This window comes from Callospermophilus lateralis, chromosome 1 (assembly GCF_048772815.1).
Source record: "Callospermophilus lateralis isolate mCalLat2 chromosome 1, mCalLat2.hap1, whole genome shotgun sequence".
Lineage (NCBI taxonomy): Eukaryota > Metazoa > Chordata > Mammalia > Rodentia > Sciuridae > Callospermophilus > Callospermophilus lateralis.
In genome coordinates this window covers 128,109,152-128,124,208 of record NC_135305.1, presented here as the reverse complement: position 1 = coordinate 128,124,208, position 15,057 = coordinate 128,109,152, and the positions used below count along the sequence as shown (strand labels likewise).

Below are 15,057 nucleotides of genomic sequence, written 5' to 3'. Positions count from 1 at the left end.
ATGTATTGTCAAGAACATTTATCAAGACAGCATGGTATTAGTTGGAAGGCTGCATGGGGAGAGCTGAGGGGCACAAACTAGAGTCCAGAGTGTACCATGTATGTTTAAAGAATTCCAAGAGAAATATAAGCCAATTCAAAAGAGAAATGACAGTTTTTACAATAAGTCACCCTGGAATAATTTATCATTCCTGTGCCCAAAAATAGATCTTGACCCATATTGATCCAGACTCCCAAATTAGCATAAAACAGATTGTAAACCTCCATGAAAGACCTATAACTATTAAACTTCTAGAAGAAGTTTTCTCTTCTAGAAGAGAAAACCTGTATGACCTTTGATTGACAAAGCCATCGAACACACAACAACAAAAGCAATTTCATAAGAGGAGAAGAAAAGTCAAGTTGGACTTTGTCATATCAGAAGTCTGCTTTGCAAGGGCATGTTCAATAAATGAGACGATATACTGAGAAAAATGTCTTCCCGATCACACCCAGGATAAAACAATCACACACACGATTCTCAAAATTCAACAGTAAGGCGACCCAGCTCAGTTGCCGGTTCTGAGACAGCAGAGAATTCCAACAGACACTTTCCCAGGGAAGATCTACAGATGGCAAATAAGCCCACTGGAAGCTGCTTAACACCATTAGTAATTAGGGAAATGCAAATCAAAGCCACAATGAGGAGCCACGACACGTGTACCAGGATGACTAACGCCAAATTCCAGTGTGAAAATACCAAATGCCGGCGAGGCAGAGCAGCAGCTGGAGCACACACAGTGCCGAACGCAAGTGCCAAATGGCCCAGTGTTTGCAAAACAGTTTGGCGGTTCTTCTAATGTGGAACGCACACTTCCCATATGACCCAGCAGTCTCCTCCCTAGGTATTTACCCACAAAGAAATAAAAACATATGCTCCCGCCAAACCCGTGCAGTGGCTTGGTCTGCAACAGCCGAAGCCGTTCACGACTCCAGCGCCTCTCATGTGGCGAGTGGATGGACACATGCTTGGACTGCCGCATCCTGGAGTGCTGCTCAGCAATGAGGATGAACCAGGCTGCTGCATCCACCACCTGGAAGAGTGCCGACTGTGCGAGGCCAGATGAGAGCAGCCACCTCCACAGGCTGAGAACAGGACACCATCCCCACAGCGTCCGGGAGAAGCGAGATGAAAGGAAGATGGGGAGACACTATGCAGGATGGAGGTGGCTACCATTGTTTGAGTCACCTGACGGGAACAGCATAGAGGAGAAACGGTTTGTTTGGGTTCATTGTTCCCGAGGCTCAGTCCGTGGTCCATTGCCAACTCCATTGCTCTGGGCCCAAGATGAGGTGGATCGTGGCAGAAGGAAAAGCAGTGTGTCAACAGGAAGCAGCGGGAGAGCCCAATCACCAGGGACAAAGTAGAAACCCCAAGGCACACCCTGACCAGTGACCACCTCCTCCAGCCACACCCTACCTGCCTCCGAACATTCTTGCATTGTCTCTCATGTGAGCTTTTGAGGGGCACCTCACATCTGAACCTTAACACACAGGGCAAGAGGAACCAGTGATGGAAATGCTCTATATCTTGTTGCAACACAGTTACAAGATTATACAAAACTGTGGAACCCCTACAGCAAAAAGGTGACCTCACACTCTCCCGTGAACGCCTTCTCACATGACTCTGTGGCAGCTGGAGCTCACAGCCTCTGTTGCAGTCCCACAAACAGGTGGCTTCCCTTGATGGCTAGGCTGCCACTCTTCAGTCAGGAGCACTTGGTTCAAAACCACTGATGCTCAAGGTGCCCTGGGCATCCCGAATTCATCGTTCACAGCTGTGTCGTGGGCCGGGCAAGGTGGAAAGACTCCACAGGTGATCTGAATATGTAACCAAGGCTACGAACAGCGATCTTCCAATGTTATTTCCCCCTGTACCTCTGAAAATGGAACTTTTTAAATAATGTACCCACTTGCACATTTTAAATGTGATTTCTAATATTTTTCATCATCGTTTCAATAGTTGCTAAGGATAAAATTTCTGGTGTATTGTAAATCTTGACATTTTAAAATTTAGCTGTTACATCACTCTTTTAAATGTATCTATTGGAATATAAATAACAGAATGGCTGACACCCACAACCATCCATTTATAAAATCCACAAGAAAGTCTTCATTAACAATCAGAAATGTTACTTGTTCTTTTTCTCCTGGAACTCCTCTTTCCCTTCCTCTTCTCCCATAGAACTTCATCCTCACATAACGTGCTTTTAATCTGGAAAGTAACATACTCATCATGCTATTAAATCATCTTACAATATCTTCTGTGTGTTCACATGTTGAACTTCAACTTTTTGAAGTTTCCCCTCCCTGTGAGTCTTAGTATTCCAAAATTTCAAGTGGGCATGATTGTAATTGATTGCTACACAAAGAAAATGCAAAACAGCATCAATGTATCAAATAAACAATGTATTTGTTTATTCAAACAAATGTATTTTTTAAAAAAAATAAAAACTACTTTTGTTGTAAAGGTACCTCCAAATGGGCCACAGGATAAAGTCTGCTTCCTCAAGGTCAGGAAGCAGTGAGGGGTACCAGCTGGAAGAGGGGCGTCCTCTCATTTTAAAGTCAAACAAGTGGTGTGTGTGCGAGAGGGAGAATGGACAGGTGAAAGTTGACCGGATGGGTTCTCTTCCAGACCCAGCACACAAAGGAATTCACAATTTGGAAACTGAGTGCCTTTAAAACCTCCCCCTCCACACACCCCTCAGAAAGTCTGCACCATCACTCATTCTTCTCCCCAGGACCAGAGCATGCTGATCTACACATAACAACAAAACGGCATTAACCACAATCAGGCCCTTCCTGGGAATCACAGGTAAGCCTCGCACAACAGGTATATGTGACCTGGAAGGCACGGCGGGTGTGCATGTCACCAGGCTCAGGAAGGCAATCCAAGAGAGCCACCCCTGGGCAGGACACCCGCACTCGTCTGCGTTTCCCCACTTTTGAAGGAGCCCTGAGTACAGAGAAGTGTTCCTCTGCTACAGGAAGCACAGAGGTCCAAGCCTGGAGTCTGCGGTAACTATGGAGAGGACAGCGGCCACAGGAGCCACCGTGCAGACCTGCCCAGAAAAGGAGCAGCCGCTTGGATGCAGCCTGGGCGTGACATACCAGCCCCTGCCACTCACAACTCAAGAGAAGCAGGAAAGCCCACATTTTAATGACAATCTCCTGACTTCAGAATACAAGGCATTCACAGGGAAGACACGGAGGTAACTGCCGGCCACAGTGCGCACCACCTGGAATGGCTGGTCAGTGTCAGCGGAAGGCCGCGCCTCCAACTGTTCTTTTCTACTGATGACATGTCACTCTGCAGGTCCCCAGCCCTGCTGCTCATCTGTTTCACATCCTTTCAATTCACACGTTGTGCTTTTAAATTGAAAAAGAATAATAATGATAGTGTCCTTTTCCTATCCAAAAAAAAAAATCTGTGTAACACATGCAAAACAATTCTGGGAAAATCACTGGCAGACAGCAAAAACGTGACACTTGGCCCAGAGCACGATGCTCGCTTTGTCCTTTCCAAGTTGAAGTGCCAGGCTATCTGTAACACCAGAATGTCTTAGACACTATATTTCTCACTATTCTGAGGTTACATTTTTCTGAACCACAGGCAAAAATCAGCTCCCCAGTGTGCACCGCCTAATTAAGGACATCAAGCAAGACACTGTATTAGAAGCAGACGTGCAGAACTGGGAGCGATAAGGTAGGACTCATTTGCAGGCTGCTTTTACACCACCACACATCAAAACCACGGGCTTTCCCTCCTATGGTTGACGCCACTCCCCTGAAAATATAAATAACATGATGTAAGCAGCTCGCTCTCCCCTTCCATACAGTTCTCAGCAGTTCCACGGATCTTACATTTCAAAATATTGAAGGCTTGTAAAACAAGCGATTGTGTGTGTTGATGCTTGCTTTTAACAGCACATAATGCAAATATTTATTCACAACAGTAATCTCCATTGTGCATAGTTTTCACATCTAATTAAGGACTCTGAAAAATTACCATCATTGGAAACAAAAGCTTACATTACATTTAAATGAGCATCAAAGGATGGAGGAGCTTCTCCAAGAGGGGGAATTGCCACACTGGAATCACCCTGAGGCAGCCACGTGGCGTTCCCTTGAAGGCTGAAAATCAGGGGAAGTTTGAGTATCTGGGTCTTTGGCTCAACATTACAGCAGCCTTGAGAGAGGGACACCCTGCTTGGCTAATCAGACAGCATCTATTGCCCCTCTGTCCACGGCACCACACCAAAATGCCTATAAAGGCCCCTCCCCACATCCACACGGTGACCTGCGTGGTGTCCCATGCCAGGCTCCCATCAGTGCCCGCCCTTTCCAGTGACCTTCTTGGACTGAAGGAGCCAGGGCCTGATGTGCAGGCTTCTCTGGAGGCCAGGGCTCTCCACCTGCAGTAGCCAATGCAAGTCAGAGCACATGACCAACGTAAGGTGGCAGACGAGCCTGAGGTCATGTGTACTGTCCACGCCTCAGTTTCCCCCACCTAATGGTGACCTTGTCAAGGAGGAGCTGAATACGTACGTCTGAGCCCCGAGCCTAACTCACTGTGTTGACAACAGGTTCATAAACAGAGGAACCCTCTTAGTTACCTGTGACTTCCTCTGTGAAGATGAAAAACTAGAACTAAGTAGGTCCTGGGGCTGAGCCTGACTGTTTTATGGATGTATCCAAGCATCAGGGCCTCTCGGGTTCTGAGAATGTCACACAAGGTCCCAGGGAAGAGCCTCCATTCCAAGTTAAAACACACACCTGTTGCTTTGATTCTGCTCCACCACAGTGACGCCGATTGGCAGGTCCCAGAGGCAGGGTTGCCTTCCCAGCTCACCAACCTGCATTTCCTACTGCACCTGTGGTGCATTCTTTGATCCTGCCAAGCCTCAAAGCCCAGCCTGCTCTCTGCACCGCCTGCCCACTCATGCTCCCACATGGTCGGCTCGCTGAGTGCTCCTCGGGAGGAACTCCGGTTTCCCTCCCGTCCTTCGAACCCTCACCCTTCTCGAGCCTTTGTCAGGCCCAGGGACCACACTTTGGGTGAACCAGAGTTTCAGGACGTGGGAGCGTCGGACGGAGAGCAGCCACCTCCACTGGAGGACGCTGAGAGGCTGAAGGAGGCGAGGAAGGGGAGTGGTTTCTCTCCACCTCTCATTTCAAAATAATTTGAAGTAGTTTGAAAACAATAAATGCAGTGGGATACAATGAACAGAGCAGGAAGCAGACAGGAGGGAGAACAGGTGCAGGAAAACACGGAGCCAAGGCCAAAGCCTGCTCATGAGAAGCCCCCAAACGCCTTTGCCCAGCCCACAGCCAGGAGGACAAAGGCCGGCACAGGGTCACCGGAAGCAGCCCTCCCAGGGTGAGGTGGAAGCGGCTTCTCAGGACAGACAGAGTTTCCCAGGTTCTAAGGCCTAAGAAATCTCCTTCAGTTCACACTGAAAGGAAAAGCTGTGCTTTTAATAAAGTTCTTAAATGTCCCCACAAATGTTTACTGAATGCCTCTCAGTGTGCTCAGACCTCAGACCAAGCCAAATTCAATCTAAAGAGCTGTTCGAGGCTCTGTGAGTTTGACATGAGTGACTGGCAGCTGGGTGATGGTGCTCCCTCCCTCCTGGCCCATCCTATTCCACCACCTCCTCCTCTCCTCCTCCTCCCTTCACCCTCCTCCTCTCCTCCTCCTGTCCTCCCCTCCTCCTCCCCCTTCACCCTCCTCCTCTCCTCCTCCTGTCCTCCCCTCCTCCTCCCCCTTCACCCTCCTCCTCTCCTCCTCCTGCCCTCCCCTCCTCCTCCTCCCTTCATCCTCCTCCTGTCTCCCCTTCATCCTCCTCCTCTCTTCCTCTTTTCCCCTTCCTCCTCCTTTCTTCTTCCTCCTCCTCTTCTCTTCCTCATCCTCCCCTCCCTTCCTCCTCCTCCTCCTCCTCTTCCTCCTCCTTCCTACCTCCTTCTCCTCTCCTCCTCTTCTCTTCCCCTCCTCCTCCTCCTCTTCCTCCTCCTCCCTTCCTCCCCCTCCTCTCCTCCTCCCTCCTTCCTCCTCCTCCCTTCCTCCCTTCCTCCCTTCCTCCTCCTCCTCCTCCTCCCTTCCTCCTCGTCCCTTCCTCCTCTTCTCCTCCTCCTCCTGTTCTCTTTCCTGCCTACATTTGTGGGCAATCCATAACTTCCAACACTGCCCTGTGCCATTGTATCATTTGGATGAAATTTTCCCCATGGAGCAAATTAACAGTTTAATGAAAACACAAAACTGATGCTCTCGCTTATGCTCAGGCTCCAGCCCCACCCACTTCCCTCTCTGGAAGCCAAAGCCGCCCTTGGGCCTGAGGTGTCCCAGGGCCCAGAACACTGGGGCCTATGGCTCCCACTCCCCTCATCCTTAGACCCTGCTGCTCACCCTACAGAAGGTCTTGCAGCCTCTGCTTGACATTCAACACTATGTGAGTGTCAAGACTTCTGATCTGTTTTCATACAACTGTGCTCTAAAAACAAAGATACCCTCCTGTTGGTGTGGGCTCCCACCCAAGCCTGTGCCTCCATGCTCCCCTCTGAGTGTAGGGGCCGTGCTCCAGCTGTATGAGGGCTCCAGGAGGGCACCGAAAGCCTGCCTGCAGCAGACAAGCCAAAGTACAGTTGTTCTGAGGGAGAGGCATTCCCAGAGGGTCCCGATTCTCCATGGGGTGCACCTCTGGTGCTCTGCCCAGGTCTTCTCTGCCCACCCTCTGAAGCTGCAGACACAGGGCCAGTCCTTCCTTAGAGCGGCCTCCTGCAGGTCAAAGCAGTCACTCTTTCTCCAAGTCAGATTCTCGGAGTTTCTTCAACCTGCTTCGTATCAGAGCTAAACTGCCCTCGCTCCTCGCTCCTCGCTCCTCGCTCCTCGCTCCTCGCTCCTGCACTGCCAGCCATGGCCAGGACCTGAGCCCAGGCTCACCCACGGCTCCAACCTTGGGCCTTGCAGGTTGCAATCCTGCCCCAGAGCACCTCAAACCCAAAGGCTCATCTGGGGGGGGGGGCTGGGAGGAGACCCAGGAGGGTCTCGAGGGTGACCATCTGCCAGCGTGCCAGCTTCATAGTCCAGCTGGGCACAGTGCCCCCAGCATGTCTCAAGCCGGGCACAGTGCCACCAACGTGTCTCAAGATCACTGGGGTGAGCACAGATCTTGGGCTCCAACATCAGTGGGCACGACACACATCTCTCCATTTTTACGTAACAGACTTTATTTCTATTTTCACTCGTCCAGTCGCAGAGGGAAGGCTATGGGGAGACCGTGCCCCAGCAAGTCCAGGGAAGGGGTCTCAGTTCTCAGAGGGGCCATCACACTGAGGAGCCTGCTGGTTCCCTCAACCACAAGAGCATCTGGGTCTCCGAGCGCCACACTGGAGCCCCTGCCCGTCACCTCCTGTGCACACGTCCCCTGCCTCTTCCCAGATGACATGGGTGAGCTTCTTCCAAGTGTGTTTGGGGAATGGATCTAACACCTCTCGACCTCCCTATTCGTCAGGAAGGGACACAGAGCAGCCCAAAGCACCCCCATGCTCCCTTCTAAAGACTCCACCCCATCCCCATCCCCAGAAAGAAGAGAGGGGCCAAGGAAGCCCATGAACATGCCCTTCCAAGTCCTGCTCTGGGCTCCAGGGCAAGCTTCTGAAGTCAGCATTCTGATGCTCATGTCCTGTGCTTTCCACCACAGTGACAGGCAGTGGCTGTCACCTGGTGCATGTGCCTAGAGAGAAGGCCTACAGAGACACAAGATGGGGGCAAGTAAGGTAACATGGGCAGGCAGGGGCAAGAGCAATGTCCCAAGAGGTGTCACATACCCTCTGAAGCCCCTCTAGCTAGGACAACTTCTGGGCTCCCCCCTCCACCACCCACACAGCTGTCCTGGTCCATGATTTCAGCAGAAATGAGGAGCAGTGAAATCTAACTGACTGCTGCCTCAAGAAGGGAGTGCCGAGAGTCCCATCAACACGAGAACTTAACGCCACTCTCATGAAAAAATAATGCCGCCAAGAACTCCCTGCAACCGCTCGTCCTCGCAAATGGACGCCCAAGTCTCTTTCCATTTATATACTTGAGACAGGCAGGCAGAGAGGGGCGGAGTGGATAATTAAATCCTCTTTCCAAGATGGTCTTTACCTCCGCCGCTCTCACCCCGCGCTGGAATCTCGTCGCCCACATCTGCCACAGTGTCTGTGTTCAGTCCCAGGACCTTCCTCCAGGCTGACCCTCAGCTTCTAGGCAGCAGGGGGCAGAGCCTGGGCATTATGGGCACATGATCAGACCCCACACGCCAGCCTTCAAGACGCCTGGTGTCTCGCTGCTGGATCCTCCCTTATTTCTTGCTACAGCAGATTTTTGAAATGACAAAGTCACATAAAAATATTCTGAGTCCTTGGCCTCATTTCACAACAACTCCAAGCTGGTTTCCCTTCTCTCGCTGGAACCCCCACAGTCTTCTTCCCATAAGTCCCTCAGGCTGGCCGTCTGGCATCGAGAGCCGAGCTCCATGTGTTCACAGGACCCGCATTCTCCTCTGCAAGTCGGAGTCACACTTCCCTGTCTTCACTCGCCACCTTCCTCCCGCCTCCTTCACGATTTCCCAGTGGCCACTGAAGAGCCAGCTACTCTTTTCCTCCTGGGGGCCACCTCTTGTCTTGAGCTGCCCGAGACCCCTGAGTGTCAGTGAAGTGTGTGGATAAATATACCCACGAGCTGCCGTTCATCAGGCACCTCTGCAAATCCTTCAAATGGCCTGCCCAGGAGACCCCAAACACATCCCACACTGTCAGGTGAATGCACAGCATCCCTGGAATTAAAATCTGTATTTTAGTCCCTTTCAGGTGTTAGTCCAGTTCCTGCTGAGAAAATCAAACAGGAAATCTGCGGACCCACTGGCCCACCCATATTGAGTGTCTCCACCACTGGGCTCTGAGCGGACTCTAAGTGGGAGACCCATCTTCTCCACCCTCAGCAGGCCAGGCTCCATGGGCTCCAGCCTGGCAAATGGGTACCCTTAGATATGACACCATCGCCACTGTGCGCAGCCTGGCTGACAGCTGAGTTGTGGTGCCCGGGCTCAGCCTCCACCCTCCTCAGGTCTTGGACGAGGTACGCAGTTTCTCTGAGCCTCAACCTCGCTGTCCCACTGGTTTATCTGCACGCTCAAAGAACTTATCTGCATAAATCTCTCCGCACAGTGCCTGACATGCAATAACCACTCAAAAAATTAGCTGTTATTATCATGGAGCAAAGCATCTCCTGCCGCACTTGGAATTACGGGAAAAGACAGCATTAGGCCATTTTCCTGTCAGGCAGACATTCTTCAGGCAATATGTTACACTCTTAAGCACACTTAAAAATTTTATTGTACCTTTGCAATGTCCAAAGTGCTATGCTAAATAGGAAGAATCAAAGATAGGAAGGAAAATAAACATCGAGGTGAACTGGAAATTTTGGAGAACATTTACAAAGTAGTTTGAAAATGTTACCCCTGGGGGTGGCTGGAAAATGCCCCTCACCTCCACAGGATGCTCTCATGTGAGTCACAGGAAACTGTGAGTGTCCCTGACCTTGTTTGGAAGTGAAAATTAGGACTAACTGAAGAAGGGACTAACTGGACAAGGGGACTGCCCAATGGTGTGAATTGGTTCTAACTGTAATCCACCCAGCCTCCCCAAAGGCCAGAGAAGACGCACACACAGCGGCACTCAGAAGGGCAGGGAGACCGCAGAGCAGCCCTGCAGGTGGACTGAGTGGCCACAAGCCAAAGAATGCTGGCAGCTGCCTGAGCTGCAGGAGGCAGGAAAGATCCCCTTCCCACAGACGACTTGGGCTCAGCCCAGTGTAGAGAAGTGGGCCACTGGCCTGCAGAACTTGTGTTGTTTTAAGTCCTCATGTCTGTGGCCATTTGCCGTAGCAGCATGGGAAACTTATATACCCTCTGATTTAAAGTCACTCTGTCCTGCTTCTATTACTTAACACAGACCTAGCTGCTCACAAAGCCCATGAAGCGGTGACCACCACATTTATCATCTAGCTGGACAATTCTAAGGAAGCAGTGGGTGCTGACCCCTGTCCACCCCATCTGTCAGGCCACCTCTGGTGGTCCTCTCCCTCACTCAACAGCATCCCCCCAAACTCCTTTGTTGAGGGCCATAACCGGGTGGGGGGTGGCACCTGGCATTTTGCCAGAGGGAGTGGTTAAGAGGTGATGCCAGCAAGCCATTGAGATGATGATGGTTAAGTTAAGCTGTGTATTCAATTGTATATAGACCCCTGCTGTCCGCCTGTGGGGGGGATTCCTGGGGAGTTCCCCTTGGTTGGTGAAGGTCCGGTGGAGGGAGTTCTGGTGGAGGGAGTTCCAGTTGGTGTGTGGGGTGCCTGGAAGGGCCACATGGGTGGCATTGGGGGCGGGGATTCAGAAATAAAGGTTGTTCCTGCTTGAGTGGCTCGTGATATTCCTTCAGCTCAGCCACCCTGACCACCTTCAGCCTGGACAGGCACCTGTTCTCATCCTCTTTGTACATCCCCCACTGACCACTGCACCTCCCTCTCCCTGTCGTCCAGGTAATGCCCCTGTCTTTCCCTGATGTGCAGTCAAACACTGGCAGTCCTGCCTCCAGAGATGCTCTGCCACTCTAAGCACACGGCACAGGGGTCAGCACACCTCTCCTCTCTTGTGCACATGACATTTTTCTGTCTCCTCCACAGACTGCAAGTTCTGTGAGGGCGGTAACCATACCTGTTTGGATTTTCTCCTCATTACTGTATTCTCTGTGCTCAGCACAGCATAGGGGCACATTGTGGTCAGAAGGGAGGGGGTCATTATAAAATAGCAAAGGGAGACAGAGCCAGAAGAGAAAAGGAAGAGGGGACTGCTGAACATGGAACCAGCCAGGTTTTGTGCTTACAACTTACAACAGTGGAGCAATGACTTGTGGCACTTTGAAATCCAGACAACTGACTATGTGGAGCTTCCCCAGTCGGCGGGGCCCTGGACAGCCTGACCCCATGTCTTCAAAACACCTGAAGGTAATGTCTGCCTTTTTCTGTGGTCTCTGAAAACACACAACCTTCCATACTGGATGGATGAGTGGGTGGATGAATGAATGGATGGATGGATGAATGGAGGAATGGATGAGTGGGTGGGTGGGTGGATGGATGAATGTATGGATGAGTGGGTGGGCGGATAGATGGATGGATAGGTGGGTGAGTGAGTGGGTGGATGGATGGATGAATGGATGAGTGGGCGGATGGATGATGGATAGATGGATGGATGAACAGGTGGGTGGGTGGGTGAATGGATGGATGAATGGATGAGTGGGTGCGTGGGTGGATGGATGGATGAGTGGATAGGTGGATGGGTGGATGGATGGATAAATGGGTGGGTGGGTGGGTAGGTAGATGAGTATATGGATGGATAGATGAGAATATGGATATATGATTCATAAATGATGAATTGGAAATACAGGCAATGTAAGATTCTACAATAATATATTTTTGGAATATTTGTTTTGTTTTTTCATTTTTTCCTTGGGTCTTGAAAATAGAACTCAATTAAACATCTCAAACTTGGAATTCTTCATTTCTGTGCATATAAGTACTTTCAATAAAGTGATATTTTTAACTCCTTAATTCACAAAAGCAGAATTTAGCGGTTTCTCCATTCCCTAGCCTTTTAATTTTGACAGGGTATGAATGTGAGCAATGAAGTTGCACATATGTGCATGCGCACGTGCACACGCGCGCGCACACACACACACACACTTCCTCCTGGTATTTTTTGCTGCCCTAAAAAGTCCTGAACCCTAGTAAAGGTGCCACTATAAACTGAAACTCTCTCTGTCCCCTCTCTGTGGGAGAATTATGCAAGTGGACCCAGGAGAGAAGCTCTGTGCATGGAAGCCCTCGGCACAGGATGAGAAGTCCCTGCCCAGGAGGCCTGGGACAGGTGCCACAACTGCTTTCCCTGATTGCAGGTCCCTGAGCTTCTGCTTGTCACTGCATGCAGGGAAGATGGCCACGGCAGCCTAAGGTGACGTCTAAAAACCACCTTGCTCTCTGCTCATCTCCATCTTCCCACTGAACCTTCTTAGTTCACCCTCCTGTCACCTGCCTCCACCCAGGAAGCCCACAGAGAAGCCACCTGCACATCCGAGATCTACAGCAACTCCCAACACCAACCAGCACTTGAACGTGAGACGCAAGCTCCCAGTAACTTAATCAACGGCTGTTCTCCCAAGAGTTTGGGGCCACGTGACAAGGGGTTGGTAAAACTTTCTTTTTCATACCACTGCTCCTAGGTCCCAAGGAGACAGACGTACAAGAAATGACATTTTATCTGTATTTGTATTTTTAAAACAGCTAGATGAAGGTAGCTTTGCTCTATGACTAATCATTTTCTGCTCATGGAATTTAAGCAGGCATCAAGTCCAAGGGTGCTAGCCTGGTGTCCAAACGCACACTCTGTTTTACCCAAGAATTCTTATTTGGAATGCACAGAAACACTGGGGTAAAACTGGCATCATGCAGGAGCATGTATTTAATAACTGACAACAGCAATCCCTACTTTTTACCCAGTGCCAGAATAATTAGGTGTTTTAGAGTTTGTGCATTTACTTCTGACTATAACCCTGTTAAATATGGCCAACAGTTGATTTCAGGCTGGTCAGAGCTCTCAAGTGGCCACAGAATCTCAGAGGGAAAGGAATCTGAACGTGCTGGGGAAGGACTGGCCTACCCTGGTTTGATGAGCCATGCCTGCACTGTGAAGTTCCACGTTACCCAATTTCACAATATTAACTTGCCCGTGTTCTCTGGCACCGTGTACATGATCACTGAATTCCTACCATGTGCTTGGCTGCGCTGAGCACAGTGGGAAGTCCCCACACAACCGAGTCACTCTTGAACTGTCTGGCTGAGTTGAGTTCTCTACAATCAACAGACGGAAGTTGTCATCTGCTGCGTTTATACTGTCACCCAGAAGCTGATTTCTGGCCATTTAGAAAAAAGGCTTCCACGTTTACAGAAAATCACTTGGGGAAGTTTTTAGCGCTTCCACTTGGAAAAGTTCAGACGTATCCGGGAAATTCAGCTCTCTCACACAGCCTGGTCTAATCGATCTGTAAGGGAACTGCGTAACAACACAGCTGACAGGTCATCTTTGCAAAGCTACCCTGTGCCTTTCTTCACAAAATCTTGTTACTGCAGCATGAAAGCAGAGACACCTATCCTTATTATAAAACCCAGTGACCACCAGTAAAGAACTTGCCTCCTGGCCATTCTTGCCAGCCAGGCTGGGCATGGGGAGGGGTATTTTAAGCCTCATGTCAGCCTGCATTGGATTCATGGAATTCACCGACCTCTCCTCTAGTTTCCTGTGTACAGCATAACTCTCACCAGCTCTGGTCATCGGGATTGTTCTAACACATAATTGAGAGACCCGAGTCCATTTCAGCTGCACTTGAGAAGACAGTGGAGTGGATGAACATAAGATGTTCTTTCTTAATGGGAGCAGCACAAAAGCCCAGCGGGTGAACTGTCTAGATCTACCTGATCCAAAGCCACAGAGCCTCCTGATACTGGGAAAACCAGGGAACAGAAAATTCATGTAATTGAAACACTCAATGTGTGGTAACTGACTCTGAAGTTTCTAAGAGAGATCTCACCCTGAAAATAATCATAGAAAAACATGTTTACAGGATTTTTTCAGATCACGCTTTAGACTGCTAAATATCTCCACTTTCTCCCAATATGTGCCTCTGTAGGAAAGGGGCACTTGAAGGGGCAAACCTCACACAGAGTCCCAATCAATAAGAGAAAAAATTGCTGGTCCTCTCTACAATCTGCTCTGAGTATCAAACAATTTCTCTGCAAACAATTAAGTTCCCGAGGTTTCAAACTCACAGTCAGAGATGCTGAGAGCCAAGAGAGATGGATGGGTCAGGCCCTGCTGGGAACTCTGGTCCCAGGTTGCAGTTAACCTCTCCCCGGATGCTGCTCCCCAGGCACCCCAGGAAGGTGCCTGTGGGGACCTGGTGCGGAAACCTCTATGTGGGCTGGGCAGAGGAACTCCAGACCCTTTCTTCAGAGCCGACCCTAAGCCCTATTTTTAGTAGCCTCAGGTGTACTAAATGGAATTCCCACATGATAAGACTTTTCCAAAATTATTTCTAAACAGGTGCCAGCAGAGAAGTCAACTCCAAATCCCAGGATCTTCCAGGTCATTTCAGTTCCCCTTTCCTGTCCTGGGGTCAGCACTCTGGCAGCCACCATCTCTATCAAGGGCCTTACAACCCCCTGTCTTACTGTCCTCTGGCAACAACCTTCAATTCCCTCGGGTTCCTTTGCAGTCTCCCCCATGGTATCCTAGCCAAGTCCTCCAGGGGAAGGACCTGCAGCCGAGGGGCCAGGGGCCGCTGAGCATGTCCCCTGCCACACACCTGCACATACACACTGCGCACGTCCACCCCCTCGCTCCCTGCTGCCCACAGCCCCGCACTCTCCCACATGCACTCCAGGCAAAGTTAGTCCCGGGCCCAAGGTGGCGGGGTCCTCACCTTTGGAGAAAAGGGCGGTCAGGCTGATGAGCACGGGGGACCAAAGGTGCCACAGCATTCCCATCTCACTGGGGCACATCCTGGAGCCCCGGAATGAAGATTTCAGCTTCCCTGACACCGTCTAGGTAAGAACAGACGTCGCCAAACCCCTGGAGGACGGGAGCTGGGCTGGATGGCGAAGCGCAGGCGGCTAGGGTCTGGAGCAGCCCCGGCGCCCTGCGCCCTCCTCCTGATTGTCCATCTCCTGGCCGGGAGGCGACCACCGCGCGGGCTCTGGAGTTGCTCTCCGGAGTCCAACACCCGCAGGAAGCCCCACCCCCTCTTTCACCCCCACCGGGATTTTTTTTTTTTTTTTAATGTTTAATCCACGAGGGGTTTTTCCTTTCCTGTTTACCCAAGTGAAGAGGGGCTGCCGGTGGCCCAGGCAGGGCGCCTCCCGGCGCAGGGC

General features: G+C 50.6%; 1 protein-coding gene across 1 annotated transcript in view; it reads right to left on the bottom strand.

Moving 5' to 3' along the window:
• Window positions 1-14,688, bottom strand: part of Tmem132d (transmembrane protein 132D) — a 492,660-nt gene extending 477,972 nt beyond the window's left edge. The window contains exon 1 of the mRNA XM_076866377.2: window positions 14,610-14,688. Within this exon, the coding sequence (XP_076722492.1) occupies window positions 14,610-14,688 (79 nt within the window). The remainder of the gene's footprint in view (window positions 1-14,609) is intronic.
• Window positions 14,689-15,057: the final 369 nt, after the last annotated feature.